The sequence below is a fragment of the Octopus bimaculoides genome, chromosome 2 (assembly GCF_046866305.1).
Source record: "Octopus bimaculoides isolate indiv1 chromosome 2, ASM4686630v1, whole genome shotgun sequence".
NCBI classification, from domain to species: Eukaryota; Metazoa; Mollusca; class Cephalopoda; order Octopoda; family Octopodidae; genus Octopus; species Octopus bimaculoides.
In genome coordinates this window covers 39979177-39998093 of record NC_142929.1, presented here as the reverse complement: position 1 = coordinate 39998093, position 18917 = coordinate 39979177, and the positions used below count along the sequence as shown (strand labels likewise).

Sequence of the window (18917 nt, the reverse complement as noted above, 5' to 3'; positions counted from 1 at the left end):
AAATCAAATATCTTTCAAGGGAAGTATGAGTTCTTATTACACCATATTTGCCATTCTTGAAACAGAAGGCGGAAGGAAAATCCAAACCAAAACTATAGGCAGTATCTCTTCCCATTAACTGCTTTCGGAATTCTCTAAGAAGGAGAAATACAAGTGTGACATTCAGGGAGGTCCTTAACGATGTCGATCCTGGCAAGTAGTCACCTTCCTGGCACAATATAAATAAATGATCGATAACGATGGTCGTACAAGACCTCATGACTACATAAAGATCACAAAACAATACTAGACCGATTTCTTGTTGAGTGTACTCAGATGAAAAGCTTAAGACACATCCACAAAAGTAGATAACCCAATTGTTAAACACGTGGAAGCAAAATCTAACTTACAGGAAGTCTTAAAAAATTAGACCATAACCAAACATCAATGCAATTGTTTCGTTCTCATTACCAAGAGTACCAAAACTTCCCTCTTCCAACAACAACCGGCAAAGATGAAGAGAATCACCCACAGCAACAAGAGCGAATAAGAGATACCTCCTCATAGCAATATACTCTAAACATTTATGAAGATTGGGCCCAGACGGAAGCCGACGGGGAACGCTTTCTAAAAGTGCGGAAACTATCCAAAGGAAGAAATAGAATAAGCTATGAAAATGCAATATGAAGTACACATCCTGTGAAGACGAAATTCTCTCCTCTGAAGAAATATCTTTATTACATGAAAGAATAAGAAAATCACTTGTGGTGGAATTAGCCCCTGCCCAGAATGAAATTAAATTAGCAAGAAAAACAAAGCTCTTGTAAGTATTCTATACCGTATATACACAAAGAATACTCAAACGAAGTACGGATTGAACAGGAAATGGGAGCCACTTTTAGGAGTGTGAATAAAGTACTTGTTCAAATTTCATATAAATTTTCAAGTATTATATTTCAATGATGTAGCAAACGTGGTCTTTTCAACCGTGACATTAGAAGACCTCGCGAAAGAGTGTGGAGTTTCTTCCTGCTTTAAACAATGCAGGAAAGAAGTACAGTGAAACGTGGTAGGGAATGTGGAGGGCCATGATCAACACAATTAATTTTAATTCTTATACGAAAATTTTATTTTAATTACTGTATCCTTTATCATAAGTTTTAGATTAATTTCTGTGTAACTTTAGTGATTTATACATTTTTAATTCGTTCAAATTATACATTTCACACCATATTTTACTCTTCCGCTCGTGCTTTTATAAATTTTTTGTCTCATCCAAACATCTTTGTAATCTCCTTGTTTAACATGAATGTATTTTGTTTTTGTAACATTTTAAGTACCTGTTGCTAGTAAAGGAAAGATTATTATTGTTGTTGTTATTGTTATTGTTGTTGATGTTGATGCTACTATTGTTATTGTTCTTAATGCTACAGTTGATGTTTTCAATGTTGTTACGGTTGTCGTTTGCCAACAGCAAATGTTACACAGCCCCTGGAGGAACTGGAAATGTACAAGGATTTGTTTCACATAAAAAATAACAAAGGTATGTTAATTTTGTTAAGAGAAGCTTTGTAAAATTTCCTTTTCCACTCATTTTACCTTAAGGTAGAAAACATATTTTGTCTATAGATAGGTAGATACGTTTTAGAATCTTTTGAAAGTGGTCTCTTTATATGAAAAAAGCAGTGAGAGCTGCCCGTAAAAGAAATGGAAGTAAAGAATATAAACATATAGATCACAAATCATTTTCTTAATCACTCACAAAATTAATTCATTTACTCATGCCCACAGTACAGTACACAAACAAGAACATTAATACACGTTACGATAACTCAAACGCAAATATTGTTCGAAACGAGGGTAATAAAATATGCACAAGTCAATTCAGAAATATACTTTTCAATCGATTTTTATTCTCCCGCAAACCAGATTGTGCATAAGGGCTTCAATCATGACGTGTAAAGCGGGTACTTAAAGCCTCTTGGCTATAAGGACCTGCTTTACACGAGTCCCATTTTCGGCTTGTTTCATTTGGCAATTCTAGGAATGGGATCCTAACTAGAAATATAGATTCCCTTGGACTCATATTGGTGGGGAGTAACCTCAGTAATTATAACAGGCTGTGAATACCTTGCCTTCGGGTGTCATTAATTTTGAAAGGCCATGCTTTATCCGACTTAAGATGGAACTAAGGGAGGAGATGGAACTCAAATCTGACAACGTTGACTCTAGTATTCAAGTTGCTAGACAAACAAGTATATTTAGATATTCGTTAGCAGATAAAACGAGTTGGGTCATATTACTTTCAACTCAATATCACACAGAAGAACCTTACTACTCAGTGTGCTCTTTGCTCACCTGATGAACATGTACGAGAGGAACAAGTGGGATTCAGTTGAAATGCGAGTTCCAGTATCCATTGACTGTTATCATCTTCATCGACTTCATGAAGACCTTTGACATCGTGCACATACAGTCTCTATGGATGACCGTCGTGCTGTTTCATGTGTCAACCCAATATAGACATTATACCATCCTGGAAGATACAATGTCCTGGAAGACAATGCTGCATCAGAACCAAAGGCTGAAACACAGGAATATTCGATATTGTTACAGGGTTGCACCAAGGTTGTATAATGCCTCTTCTCTGTTGGTGGTGGATTTCATCATAAGAAAGTCCAGGGCGAATCCAGTATAATGCATCAAATGTAGGCCGGGAGGTCTCTACCGAACATGATTCTACGGAACACGCGGGAATCCTTAGTATCACAAATACGGTAATATAAGACATTACCACCATTATCAGCTCTCAGCAACACCAGGTCAAAAGTTATTTCGAATGACCAATGAGAAGAGGAAAGACACGATTGCTGTGGAAACATGACAAGAACAGTTTCAGCTGGGGAGTCAGACTCAGATTTGTGACAGCTTCACATGCCAGAGTATTAGTATTGCAAACAATAGCTAATAGAAAACTGACAAGAAAAATGATTCGGTAAAGCTACAGCTGTCTTTCAGCACCTGAAGCTTTCGTGGTTCAATTCCTCTGGCTACCAATGCATGGAACTGCGCCTTTGTTCATCAGTTGTTTTTTCCGACGGAGTCCATTCTCTGCAAGACGTGGAAAAACATCAGCAGAATCAAGAGAAGAGTTGGTTTCTTCCATGCATAATGCCATTGGACCATTCGAAGAATTTCTTGGCGCAACATATCGCAAACCGATCAAAAACTTGTTGAGGATTGTGACAGACGACTTGGTGGATATTAGCCTTGTCTGAGAACAAGCTAGTAACGATGCTTGAGTCTATGTTGGGTTGATATCTCTCTTCAACCGACGCTCCCTAGAGCAGAAGAGAAGCTAAGAAATGCTAAGTCTCCCTAAGATTTGTGACTTTCTGCTTTTACTAAAAGTCATAATAATAAGTCTGGTGCTGTTACTTTTTACAAACAGCAGTCTATGACGCATTATAAATTCCAGTTCTAATACCTTAAAACTAAATTTATATCAATTTAATATTTTCAGTACAGTTACTGGTCCATCTTAAACTAAGAAATGTTATTACCATATGAAATTATCTCAGCAGATATAGAGTTGGAATTACATGTGTTAGCAAGTTAATGGCTTGTAAACGAGTTTTAAAATTCAGTTCTAGAGAGAAATTGATAATTAGAGTTGTTATTGCGTGGTTTGATGTTCATTTCAGTTGACAGGTTGCTGAAACTGCTGTATGGCGACTATAAAGGACAAGAAAGAACAGAGCTCGCAGAGTGGCTTTAACATATTCTAATCTATGTAATTTTCTTTTGTTTCCCGATTACTTGCTTCTGAAGTGGAGACCTCGTATTTATAATGCAGTTAAGGTTATGTCTTCTAAAATTATTGACCGCAACATGTGTACAGTGTGAATTATTATTATTATTATTATTATTATTATTATTATTATTATTATTATTATTATTATTATTATTATCTTTTTCTTTTAAGTCAGAATTTGTTTAGAACTCCCAGAGTTTTGCATGCGCAGCGAACTTGCTACCTAGTCCACGGTACCATGCTGTCTGTTCTTTTCAACGATTTAATACTTTCCTGATCGTTCCGGCCGTGTCAAGGAGGCAAATACTTTGCAATAGCTATACCAGGCGCTGTATTCCCATTTCCTTTATATTCCTCTTGAGGCATTCTGATACTGTCCCCAAGAACCCATCATCATCATTATTCTTATTAAGGCGGTGAGCTGACAGAAGCGTTAGCACGCCGAACAAAGAGCTTAGCGGCATTTCGTCCGTCTTCACGTTCTAAGTTCAAATTCCACCGAGGTCGACTTTGCATTTCATCCTTTCGGGGTCGATAAAATAAGTACCTGTTGACTATTGAGGTTGATGTAATCAACTAGCCCCCTCCCTAAATATTCCAGGCCATGTGCCTATAGTAGAAAGGATTATTATTATTATTATTATTATTATTATTATTATTATTATTAATAATAATAATAATAATAATAATAATAATAATAATAATAATAATAATAATAATAATAATATTAATAATAATAATAATAATAATAATATCGATAATAAACATCGATGGAATTAGGCAAAAGAACCGGTGGAAGATTTGAAGGAAGCGGTCTTTTAACGAAGATAATTTTTTAAAAAATATATTTTTATTCTTAAAAAATGAAATTTCACTGCCATACAAAGCACAGGTCCTCCTATGCACGATGTCTCAATGAAACACGTGCGATCACACACGCAAAACCAACACCGGAAAGTTTACAAACTATATAAAAAAGAAATGGAACAAAATAGTAAGTACATATATTGAATAATTACGCATACACTCGAACGTGTACACAATGATATATACGTTTTGATACCCATAGAACTACACATGCATTTTAATGTTTACACAACTACGTGAAAATCACAGGACACACTCACGCATATGAAAACACATATCACAAACGAAGCAAAACCAAAACTTTTTTTCTTCTTTATTTATTTTCATTTTGTGAACAAACACAGACAGTGAACCATTCATAAGTTTAAAACGCCACACACACACACACACACACACACACACACACACACACAAAATACACTATGCCCGGAGATAAATCTATCAACAAAAAAAATACAGATGAATACCGATCTGCTAGCCTTAAAAAACTACGCTACGAGCAATGTTTACATGCTGAGAGCTCGGTGACGGTGTTGTCTCAAAAAACTGACCCTAAACAGACAAATCCGTCCCCTAATGTCAACGCCAAAGCTCGTCATGCCTCAATGATAACAAAGCAGATCACAAACCAGATTGGTCGTCGACCGAATCACAAAGGGCCACTTACTCGAAATAGATCTGCTAGCCTTAAGAAGCTACGTCACGAGAGCTCGGAGACGGTGTTGTCTCAAAAAATTTACCCTAAACAGACAGATCCGTCCCCTAGCGTCAACGTCGAAGCTTGTTATGCCTCACTGTTAATAAAACAAAATACAAACCGAAATGGTCATAGACCGGGTTATAAAGGACCACTTCCGATTATAATGAACCAGATCCGAGACGAGAAATCTGCTACTGGTTCAAATCTTCCCGACACACAGGAGTTGGAAGTACCCCACAACCGGAATATCCCAACAGATGGCCATCCATGCTCGTCATCAAATAACCAAAAGAAAAAGATTGAAAAATGGTCTAGGGAAGATAATAAAGAAGTTCTTACAGCCTTCTACCATGCCATATATTTCCCTACAGATAAATCTAATACTGTACAAACCTACTTAAACTAGAGACAGAAACACCTTGAAGTAAGACCTACATAGACAGTAACAAACTTGCCAACGTCAGAAGAAACATTATGAAAAAAAAATTACTAACTGAAGTAGAGATTGACCAAATTAAACAAGCAGTAAGGGATAAAAAGAATGAAACTGCAGCTAAAGAAGATACTACAGGGGAAATAATTATAAACCAGCCCAAAGCTGATGAAAATACAGTAATGATTGAAAGAGTTAAGGTAACTGATAGGCAAAGTGAAATACTCTCTGAACAACCATAAACACTAAGGCAGGTGAAAATCAAATAGATGAAGAAAGTCATACAGAAATTGACGCAACAGAACTACATGATCTAAAAAATCAAATCATGATTGAATAGCTGAAAATTAAAGAAACTAGTATGAATGAACGCGACACTCTCCCCAAAATTCGCAATTCTAACCAAAACCTGAAAATAATTGGTAAAATCCGCCTTGCACTTAAGAATATAATTTCAGCTAATGATGTTGATATTACAGATCTCAACCACCTGTACTATGCATCCGCAAGAATCTCAACGATTCTATGTGGTGAAAAGATTAGAAAAAGACAACACTCCCACAAAAAGCCTTCTTGGCAAGAACGCATTCAACACCAAATTAAGCTGCTTAGATCTGACATAGAATGTTTGAAAAACCTTAAATTTGACAAGAGTATCAAACCTACAAAGACCCAAAAACTAAAGAAAAAATATAATATGAAAACCATAGTTGACATTGATGCCACCATAGAAACCATAAAGCAAAAGATATGTGCTAAAGCTGCCCGCATAGCAAGGTATGAAAAGCGTGTTAGATTCTTCCGAGATAATAACATGTTCAAAAATAGCCCCAAAAATTTCTACAGGAAGATAGGGAAAACGCCAGTAACAATAAAGTCTGTCCCATCAAAAGAAGAAGTGCAAGAATTTTGGAATAAAATCTGGGCAGAAGATAAAACACACAATCAAAAGGCCCCTTGGATTGATAGAATATCTACAGACCTAGACTCCTTAGAGGAGCAAAAGTGGGAGGGGGTCAAGGTAGAAGAAATAAGATCTGCTCTCAGGAGGTCAAGCAAATGGAAGTCTCCAGGAAAGGACAAAATTCCTAACTTCTGGTTGAATGCCTTCCCAGAAAGCCATGAACTGCTAACAAAACTTTACAACGACGTTTTGCAAAATCCTAGTTTGATGCCCTCTTGGCTAGTTAATGGTTTAACATTCCTGCTTCCAAAAAATGAGGAAACAAACGAACCAAAAAATTATCGCCCCATAACCTGCTTAACAATAATGTATAAGACGCTAACATCTGTCCTAACCGAGTACACCTATAGTTTTTTAATAGAAAGTAGCATATTCCCTAATGAGCAAAAGGGATGTAAACGTGGATCTTATGGTTGTAAAGATCAGCTACTCATCAATAAGATGATCTTAGAAGATTGTCACAAGCGACACAAAAACTTGTCAATAGCCTGGATAGACTATAAAAAGGCCTTTGATAGCCTACCACATAGCTGGATTAGGAAATGTCTGGAAATGTATAAAATAGCTCCTACTCTGCGAAACTTTTTATCTGTAAGTATGAGATCATGGAGAACCACACTGATGTTGAACAACGACAATGAATCTCTAAATGCTGGAGATGTAAGAATTTCATTTGGCATTTTCCAGGGTGACTCACTATCACCACTCCTCTTCTGTCTAACCCTAATACCGCTCTCAAAATTGCTCAATGATGCACAGTATGGTTATAAAATATTTGATAAACATATAAATCATCTCATTTAAATGGATGATTTAAAGCTCTTTGCAAAAAATGACCAACAACTCAAAGGCCTACTAGCGATTGTTAAACAATTCAGTGATGACATCAGGATGCAATTTGGCATTGATAAATGTGCAAAAGCTACCTTTATCAAAGGAAAAATGACAAATACATCTAATATGAACCTTGACCAGCAAAATGTCATAAAAGAGTTAGAACCAGCGGAGAGCTACAAATACCTAGGGGTAATTGAAGGGGACAATATCAAGCACTCAGTGATGAGGGAAAGGATCAGAAGAGAATGTTATCGCAGGGTGAGAGCAATACTGAAGACAGAGCTGAACGCGAGAAACAGGATCGAAGCGATCAATGCTCTAGCCATACCAGTCGTGACTTACGGTTTCAATATCGTTAACTGGTCAATTACTGAAATATGTAATGTTGACAGAAAAATACGAAAACTGTTGACAATGCATAGAATGCACCACCCTAAGGCAGATATAGAACGTCTTTATCTGCCAAGAAAAGAGGGAGGCCGAGGACTTCTACAGCTGGCATTATCAATGAAGGTAGCCACAATTGGCCTAGACACCTATCTGAAAAACTCTGAGGACTGGATGCTAAAACTTGTCTTAAATCATGAAAGCAAGAAAGCATCTTACTCAGTAACAAAACAGGCAAAGGACTATCTAAGTGAATTCCAATTGCAACAAATTCAAGAATTAGACGAACTAGAAACACCTGCAGAAAAAGCTAAGCGCTTGAAAACCCGTGCAAAAATTGCTGCCTTAGATATTATGACTGAAAAATGGCATGGAAAACCTCTCAATGGCAAATACCCAAAGAGAGCGAATAATGCAGATATTGACAAAGCCCTTACCCACCAATGGTTAATGGCCTCTGGCTTGAAATCAGAAACAGAGGGGTTTATCATAGCAGCCCAAGATCAATGCCTACCTACAAAGAACTACCAGGCCAACATATTAAAGAACGGCAGCTCCCCATTATGTGGTATATGCCAACAACAAAATGAGACCATCGATCATGTTGTCTCCATGTGCAGTCTGCTTGCGCCTGCAGAGTATCTCAACAGGCATGATAGAGCTGCACAATATATTCACTGGGTAATATGCAAAAACCTGGACTTGCCCCATGATAAAAACTGGTGGGAACATAAACCACCCCCAGTTCTTGAAAATGATCACATTGCACTCCTCTGGAACTTCACCATTCAAACTGACAGAAAGATAGACGCAAATAGGCCAGACATCATACTGAAAGACTTCAGACAAAAATCATGCCTCCTCATTGATATGACTGTCCCAATCGATATAAACGTATCTGTCAAGACCTACCAAAAACTGAGCAAATATAAAGATCTTGAAATAGAAATTAGCAAAATGTGAAATCTGAAGACGAAAACAATACCTAATGTCATAGGTGCCCTGGGAATGACAGCGAAACGGGCTGATTACTACCTAGCTCAGATACCAGGAAACCCCAAAATGGCTGAAGTTCAAAAGATAGTGCTCATGGGAACTGCCCATATCCTACGTAAAATACTGTCTATGTGATCTCAAATTTTAAAGCAAACACATAATTTTCTTATGGTTTCTTAAACATTCACTTGAACAAAACTGTACAAATCCAAATATATGGTACCATAGGCATAACACCTTGTCTCTTGAGGTCTCTGGGTGAGACTTGGATCCAACTTGTACAAATGCAAAACAAAAGTCAAACATAAAATAATAATAATAATAATAATAATAATAATAATAATGATAATGATAATAATAATAATAATAATAATGATAATGATAATAATAATAATAATAATAATAATAATAATAATAATAATAATAATAATAATAATGATGATGATTATGATAATAATAATAATAATAATAATTGTTATTGTTATTTGGTCACTAGTAAAATTGACATAAAGGTCTGAGTTTACTTCTTTGGAATGTGAAATGCTGTTATGCAGAGAATGAGACTAAGTTTTCATTGTAAGGTCTACATGACCTTATCGATATACTTGTATATATAAACAAGTGTAGAGAAAGAGACAGATGTGAACTCGATAGAATAGTCTCTTTAAGAATGTATGTAGCTGAAAAGTTAAATTAAGAAGCTCTTTACAATAGGAACAAAACTAACTGAAAGTCATGACTTAGCTCAATGGTACTCTTGATTTAACATGGGTCAAAATGAATTCGGTGAATATATTAAACGATGCAAAATCCAAATGATTAATGTCAATTTGAAATCGTTGGAGAAGTGCTTACTCTAATTATTCTTAATTTGGACTCGGTTTAATTATTTTGTTTGAGTTAAGAGCAATAAGCGCTGAAACTTTGTTTTGATAGATACTTTTGGAGAAGAGATTATGTTCATGCGTTTCATAGAGAGAATGTGACCGGTAACGTCAACACAGTTATTGTTTCTCTTCGACATAAATAGCCGTAAGAAAAATCTTAGACAGAGGAGCAAATCCAGAGAATCTGGAGAAATGACTTGAAAAATTGGTTATTCCAATGATGAAGAAGGTGAGTTGCTTAGTACAACTTAGCTGACGAGAACAGGAGACGAATAAGTTAGTGAAGCCTGAATGACGCTGAAAAATAACCGGGCAAAGGTAGAGAGAAGAGATAGAACATTGCATATCAAAAGCTAGGAGTATGTTGGTGAGCGACTGCGTAAAAGCCTGTTGGTAGAATATCCGGATATGTAGTAGCAGCATCGCTCTAGATTTGGGAGAGTAATCTATTGTGAATCTCACCTGAACGCAGTACAGGTAGTAATTACTGCATAATTGCGAAGAACAGAGATGCTACCGATATCCTTTAGTGTTGTTTTGGATAGGTACGCATACATATTAATTCTTTAAAAGGTAGACTAACCTGGAAAGATACACCGGGTGTGATCATTGAAGTTATTACTTTGTTGGAGTATAATTACTGCTGGAACAATGGTTGTGACGAGGAGGGTGTATATGTATTAAGAGTGTGATTGGAAGCTAATGTCTCCCCAGATGAGTCACTATTCGTTGCAGAAAAATGAAATGCAGTGTTCAGTCATTGTGGGCGGGTAGATCTGGAAGTGTTCTTTGACTTGAGAGTATAGAAAACTTGTAGCATAAAAGTACAAAGGAATGCTTGTATTTCTTTGTCGACGTATTCCACAACTTACATTTGAAATCGAACACCACGCATTAAACATCTACAGCCAATTTCCACTGGCTATTCTATGATAATATCTTTTAAAAATTTTTCTTTGCATCACTATAGAACAAACCATGACAAATCGTTTAAGTGTTTGTTAATGTACATGATTTGTTAATGAATAGGATACGCAAAAAGAATTTCTAATCTCTCTCACTCGCTTTATTACATATATGCAATCAAGTATATTCACTTTCAATGTCTGACCACTTAGCTGACTACTAAATAGAGTGTAAGGCTGGAATTCTGTTATCATATTTTGAGATAGAAAAGTAAATGTAACTGAGGAACTGAGACCAGAAAGATTTTGTGATTGGAAATTTCTCATTGAATACGTAAAGAATTTTCTAAAAGATTAAAACTATAGAAAATTCGAATATATTCTACAGATTCCGTTAACGCATTAGAAAACCTTTGTAGGCTTTAGGCAAACAAACAATGGGCTGAATAAAAAAATAACCTTTCGAAAAAGACAGAAAATGGGGTCTGTGAAAGCCAATAAGTGTAATGTTGAAAAAAAATTTTAATCATTAGACGAAAGAGAGTTGAGCTAGAGAGTCTTACTGGCGCGACAAACGCCTAGGAAGGTTCAACAAATATAGTCGCTAGATTTACTGGAAATAGCAGCCAATAACATTGGAAACGTTATTCCTGAAATACAAATATACGTGACTGTCTAGTTGTACATCAATGATCCTAGGTGACGAAGACGACTAACAAATGAGAGATTACTGAAAATGTGTGTGAAGTTTGAGAAGCAATAAGCAATACAAACATCATATAATGTTTCAAGTTTTAGGAAGCAAAACTTCGGTTACACTACCTTCATCTTTCCATCCATCCACACGCACACGCACACACGCACACACACACACACACACACACACACACACACACACACACACACACACATATATATATATATATATATATATATATATATCCACACACATAAATTCGTTGTGTTTGTTTCAAGTCTAATAATAAGTGTAGAATAAACCCTTGTGAAGGATAGATTTTGTATACTAGATGACTATATGACTACACTAGATTCAATATGAAGAATGGTATATTGAAATTTCCAGAAGTGGAGGTGAGGCCTCGAGTTAAAAGATGATGAATGATAAATAAACAAGTTGGAGCCATGATGCGTCAACATAGAAACAAGAGAAATTAGAATACCGTTTTAGCTTTTATTAGTTTTTGTTCAATATCATAAATTAAGAAATGAATGTAGAAAAGTGCAGCCAGACTCAACTACTACTATTGAATACGATATACATTTTCATATATAACTCAGCTGGAATTCAATAGCTGAGCATATATTGCTCATAGAATTTAGTTCGGCTGTCACGCACTATGTCATACACTAAGTTATGCGCAATCTGTGCTTCTGTCTCACGAATTGCAAATTTTGGGGTATATAACTTTACTACAAAACATTTCCAAAGTGGTGATTTATTGATAATAAAGGAGCTGCTGTTAGAAGCAGCTAGTGTGTGGTTTTGTCATTGCTTGCCTTTTTCAATGATTTTGCTTGGAAGACATATTCCTAACAGATGGCCTTTATCGTGACACGAGACAGCTATGGTTTCTTCAACAGAACCACATAGGTAGCATCGAAAAAAAGAAAGAATAAAACAAAGAAAAGAAATGTAGATGGATAGATAAATAAATAAATATATATATATATATATATATATATATATATATATGTATATATATATATATATATATATATATATATATATATATATATATATATATATGTATATATATATATATATATATATATATATATATATATATATATATATGTGTGTATATATATATATATATATATATATATATATATATATATATATGTATATATATATATATGTATATATATATATATATATATATATATATATATATATATATATATATATATATATATATATATATATATATATATATATATATATGGGGAGAGAGAGAAAGAGAAGAATAAAAAGATAAAAGAAAGAAATGTGTACGCATGCTTGCTTTGCGAAGATATAGTTGTGAAACTAACCTGTAATATTTTTGAGAAAAAATTCTGAACAATACAGTATCATATTTTTATTAAAATTCTGATTTTAGCCCAAAGCCATACACAGGTAAAAACAATGCCATGTCCAAATCCGTCTCTATATACAGTGTTTTCCTTTTATTTAGCGCAAAGCACATTTATTTAGTATTTCACTGAATATTACTGTAACCCAAGACAGCGTGTTGGCACAGTTATTGTCGCTTAGATCTTTCTGCGCTCTGAGTTCAAATTCCGCTGGAGTCAACTTTAAAGGCGGTGAGCTGGTAGAATCTTTAGCACGCCGAGTTAAATACTTAGCGTCATTTCGACCGTCTTTACGTACTGACATTGCTTTTCATTCTTTCGATGTCGTTGACATAAATACCAGTTGAACACTGGGCTCGATGTAATCGACTTACACCCTCTCCCGAAATTGCTGGCCTCGTGCCAAAATTTGAAATCAATATTATTGTAACCTATTTGCTGGTAGTTGGCTGAGTGGTTAAACAGTGTGTCGGATATTATGCTTTGCAGTATTTGTTCCATTTCTCTGTGAACTGAGGTCAAACTTCACCGACTTCATCTTTATCTATCATATTTTCAGAGGTGATAATCAAAGTATAACTCAAGTACTTAAATCGGTTCTTCTTTCTTTCTTTCTTCCCCCTATCTCTTTCTCTCACACTCAAACTCCCACCCCGCCTCTCTCTCTAGAAGAAGTCGGATGTGCTCAGTTCGGGAAAGACATGGCCCCTGGCAGATGTAAAGTAGTCGATACATGTAGTATGTCAAGACAACCACCAACCCACCCATACTGTCAGAAGATGCGGGTTCCAGCAACCCATTGCTGTAACTGGTTTTAATGTGATGAAAGCTAATGATGTTGGTCGCAGAATTTGAATCTTACCCTCGGCACCATTCAAAATCAAAATTGTTAAAGCAGGTAAATAAATCACGCAGCACAAGTTGCCCTTTGCTCCAGAAGTTTTTCCAGTCTAACCCATTTGTATATAATAGCATTTATCTATTTGCACTTCATACGAGACCTATATTTTCTCTCACTCTCTCTCTTTCTCTCTTTCTCTTTATATTCCTCTCTTTCTCTCTCTCTCTCTCTCTCTCTCTCTCTCTCTCTCTATATATATATATATATATATATATATATATATATATATATGTGTGTGTGTGTGTGTGTGTGTATGTGTGTGTGTGTGTGTGTATATATATACACACATATATGGCAATCCACCACTTAAGACGATGTGTGTGCTGGTTCATCCGATCAACGGAAATCCTGCTCGTGAAATTAGCGATCAACTGGCTGTGCACTCCACAGATACGCGTGCCCTTGATGTAGTTCTCTTTAAATTACAGATACAACTCATTTTTGGCAACTGAGCGGACTGATACTATATGTAATAAAGGGTCTTACCCGAGGACAAATCGCACTGCTATGAATTGAACCCACGACCTTGCGATCGTAAAAAAAAATCACCACTAAGCCACGCGATATATAGATAAATTGATTGATAAATAGATAAATACGTATGTATGTATGTACGTATGTTTGTATGTATATATGCCTGTATATGTATACAGTGTGTTTATGTATAAGAGCTATGCCTCTGCTTGCACGTGTGTGCGCACGTAGTGTATGTGCGTATGTGTCTCTATTGGCATAGTCGTATGGTTTAGAGGCTTCATTTGTAGTCACGTGGTCCCGCGTACATTCCATTACGTGGTACTTTGAACAAGTGACTTCTGCAATAAGTCCGGGTTAACTTCTGAAAAGGTTCGTCATGCCTGTGTGCGTGTGTGCATGCGAGTGAGCGCTTGTCTGTGTGTTTGGGTGTATGTGTGTGTGTGTGTGTGCGCGCGCGCGTTTGGATGTGTGCATTTGTGTGTGTGCGTAAGACTAATTGCAATGGAGTTTGCATTTACGTTGAATGCTTAAATTTGACGAAATGACCTGGAAAAATAATTATCGCACGGAAATAAGTTATAGCGGTAATATGATAAAGTAAACACAGAGAAGAATGCCACAGCAAAGATGCTGTCCAAAACTTGGATCATCAAAAGAGTATATAAATATATGTGTGTGCGTGTGAATGTATGTGTATATATAATATGCATATACTCGAATGCTTATGTATATAAAAGCATTTAAATTTGCGTTGGTCATGAAAGCGTGCTCATGGTGTGACTGGCATGCTAAATCGTGAAGTGTTTATCAAAACATCAAAATATCACCATAGAAGAATATGAGAAAGAGGATAGAAAAAAAGTGGTGAAATATAGGGTAAAATAAACATTTGACAAAACGACAATAAGTGAGTCAGGAAACAGGTCAACAAGATGGAAAATTGGGGGAAAATATATTACATCCGGTTTACCTGTCTTCTTCCGCTTCCTCGTCGATTGCTTCCTGTTGTCGGGGTAGCAGTCGCCTTGGACTGCGACGTCCATCGGCCGCGATGCTTGCAACGGGCCAGGCAAGGTACATAGAATCCCGGACGAAATCATTTAAACTCCCAACTTCATGACAGGATTGAGTTTTTGGAAGTTGTAATTTCTCTCGTAGTTTATCCATTTTTCCCCTCTCCCGCTCTCTCTCTCTCTCTCTCTCTTTCCCTCTATCTCACTCTCCCTTCGTTTGCAAATGTTTAAATATATTGAACTATGAAACTTTCTTCCGTCTAATTCGTTGACTAAAGTATTCGGAAAGGCGGAATATTAAAAAAAAAAAATGAATATGGAAAGATAAATATGAAACTTTCCTTCCTCGTATGTATGTTCTTTTTGTTTCGTTTTTTTTTTATATTAATTTTCTCAGAATTTCCAAATTACTGATATACATTTTAGTATTTCATACCATTATTCATATTTAAAAACAGTGTTATATTTTAAAATATAGAAATTTATGTTATTTGCATAAATAAGTGTAATATTATTTGATCGGATTTATCGGTTTAAAAGAAAAGTTTTAAATGTGATGAACATCTTTATAAATAAATATATACTTTTGAGATAGAGAGGCGTGAGCAAAATATATTACAATAATATATGAAAAGAGTTTTTCTAGACGAAATTTTAGATGATCGTTTATGAATTGTTATAAATTAATGTCATAATTCAACACTTTTATTGATAAACAGATTAATGTAAAAAATAAATAGATGAATAATGAAAATCCATTATCTAAATTCGGGAAGCAAAAAGACTGCGAAAGATGTCGAAGTTATAAATACTAATACGTGTAGTTTATAAATCAATATATATATATTGGTATTGTTTGGTTGTATTTTTGAAATTGTCGTCAGTGTCTGAGAGCGAATATTATTATGTTACATACATAGACGTTTTCTCGTTTCCACGTATACACACATACATAAACCTATATATATATATATATATATATATATATATATATATATATATATATATATATATATATATATATGTCTATTCACTGCGTATAGATTAGCAACAAGTGGATGGAACTACAAAGTGCAGCTTCTTAGGTAGTATCCCGAGAAGTATTTATTGACGTCTAGTAATACTTCCCGCATTTCTTCACTTTATGACAGACATTGCGAATTTTGAATCTGCGATCAGGAAATTTAAATATAAAATAAGAAAATATCACTAAGCCGATCATGAATCCTTAAATAGACGGAAATGCAGGATATTCTGCGCTATATCTTATAATTAGAACTTATAACCGGTTTGTTTCATTCATTTAAGGAAACAATAAATAAGAGCAGATTAACGAGACGCTAACAAACAAAAAAAATTAGTTTTAATTTCCTTCTTATTACGTATTTGTCTTTGTGTATATATATGCTTTTGCGAGTGTGTGTGCGCGCGTGTGTGTACGTGTATGTGTGTTGTGTGAGCTTATGCCGTTTTGATTGTGCGAGTGAGAAAGCGTGTGTGTATGTGTGTGCGCGTATTATTCCTGAAAATTACAAAGGGAAATTCCTGAAGTAAATCAATTTTCAGTTAATCTTTACGGTTGAAAAGACTGAGAAAAGAAAATCTAAGGAAATTAATTTTTACAGTGCAGTTTGAGAATTTTTATAAGATAATTCGCTCCATTTGTTATTCTGCAACCCCTGTCTTCTCAAGCTGTTCGCTTTAAAAGTTGCATTTGCAGAAATAGAAACTGTTGAATGTAAGTGTGTGTGTGTGTATGCATGTATATGTGTGTCTATGTGTGTATATAATATTTAGTATATATGTATGTATTTGTGCGTTTGTATATGGTAAGTTTGTGATTGGAAATCAGAACGGGAAAAAATGAATAACTTTACATTACATTTAGAGTGAGAGTTAATGTTATTTCATCTGAAGTATATATTAAAATGTAGCTGCTACATATATCAACAGTCACTTGTCATTGCAGTAAAAACTTTACATCATCCAGTGCACCTACTGAAATACAAAAATATTCATCTTATGCGATGCGCGAAGCTGCATCACACGAATAAATTAATATTGATAGCTTCGTTTCTTAATTTTTTTTTAAAATTATTTTTGTAATATTATTTTTCCTGGGAACGCGTTAATCAAAAAAGATACTTTAAAAAAAAATTCCTTTGTTTGTTTCCTGTTTGTAATTATTGTTGTCGTTGCTGTTGTTTTGGTATGTCTGTGTTTGGAACTGCTATAAAGATCCTTTTACGCTCCGCGCTTTTCACTATAAATTTAATTTCGCTGTCGATAACGAATCCTTTTCACTGAACTATTTACAGTGTTTATTTTTATATATTTACATATATGGGCGTGTGTTTGTGTGTGCGTTTGTCGGTTTCTGTTGCACCGCTGCATAACTAATGCTCCGCTTAGTAGAGAAACGCAGTTACGCCGAAGACTTAGTGGAACTCACACACGGCATGAGTTTAAAACAAACCCAATTATGGAAAGACAGAAAGAGTGAAAGCATGGGAGAAGTTTAAGCTAGCAAACTACATGCTGTTCGTTAAATTGTCACATAACGACCACGTGTTGAGCAAAACCCGGTATTCTACACCAATCAGCATCGAGATGCACTAAAGCTGATTTCAAACAAAGCATACACTTTGTTTTACCAGTCGTTAAATACTTGCATCTGACTATGTATACAAGTTAACTACATAGCTATAGAATATCGCTGTGATGCAGAGCAAAAGCAACCTGTTAGTATATCTATACATCTTACGCAAATGTCTAAAGTACTTTTAAATAAGAAACGTTGCCAAAAATATAAATTTCATTTAATCAAAAATAAAATTTAATTAAACATTTCGCCAAACAGTGTCCAGGAATAACTAGATTCTGTTGTTTAATTTCACGGATGAATTACTTCGAACGAACCAAAGTACCAGAAAGTGAATAGTTTTCAAGTGTTATTTTTCTCTATTACCTTTTCCTTTCCTTTTTTTGTTCTTTTTTTTTTTTTTACTCAAACAAATTTGGTTTCAGAATGGAACAGCTGCAGCGCATATCGGTAGAACATATGTAGTAGCGAACGAGTTGCCAGATGCAACTGCAAGCTATTTGCTTCAGCTGTAGTGCAGCTAATACTCGCATGACTAGCATCGGGCGGAGACTGTTGGGATTTTTATTGCTCTGTTTCATTTACTTTTTTTTTCTTCTTATTCAATTTGTAATTATTAATTTTTAATATTTCATATAACTGAAAATATCCACAATTTCTCTATTTCTATGAACAGAGTTAATCCTCTCTATCACTTTAATTATATTTTGAGGTGACAACCTCTTTCTGGAGGTTTCCTTTATTGAAATAGTATTTTACATTATAATATCGGTAGTTATTTATGTGGCTTTAGATTACAGACTGATAAGTAAACGTCTATAATTCAATAGATTAACAGATTCAAATTTCTTTCGAATTTCTTAGACTGAAATAGTTTATACAGACTTGCGTGATTTTAGCGCGGGTCACCTAGTCCAACCTAAGACATTTTACTTCATAACCATTACGACTGTGTTCAAGTAGTCTGCGTTGGTTGATAAAAACTAACGCTTATAATACTGAACCAGCCGTATGTCTACTAATTGAGATACATATAATTATTTAATCAACAGATTTTT

At 35.0% G+C, this 18917-nt stretch overlaps 1 protein-coding gene and 1 long non-coding RNA gene across 11 annotated transcripts in view; one reads left to right on the top strand and one right to left on the bottom strand.

Annotated features, from left to right (window-relative positions):
- LOC106884224 (GTPase-activating Rap/Ran-GAP domain-like protein 3) overlaps positions 1 to 15535 on the bottom strand; it is a 1447782-nt gene extending 1432247 nt beyond the window's left edge. For 7 of the 10 annotated variants that reach the window (XM_089343952.1, XM_089343984.1, XM_089343968.1 and 4 more), the window contains exon 1: positions 15215 to 15535. In XM_089343952.1, coding sequence (XP_089200078.1) covers positions 15215 to 15411 — 197 coding nt within the window. In that variant the 5' untranslated portion in view covers positions 15412 to 15535. The remainder of the gene's footprint in view (positions 1 to 15214) is intronic. The other 3 variants (XM_089343994.1, XM_089344009.1, XM_089344005.1) reach the window with 1 other exon arrangement.
- LOC149137041 (uncharacterized) overlaps positions 15467 to 18917 on the top strand; it is a 22454-nt gene continuing 19003 nt past the window's right edge. The window contains exon 1 of the long non-coding RNA XR_016238774.1: positions 15467 to 15605. This is a non-coding gene — a long non-coding RNA (uncharacterized LOC149137041). The remainder of the gene's footprint in view (positions 15606 to 18917) is intronic.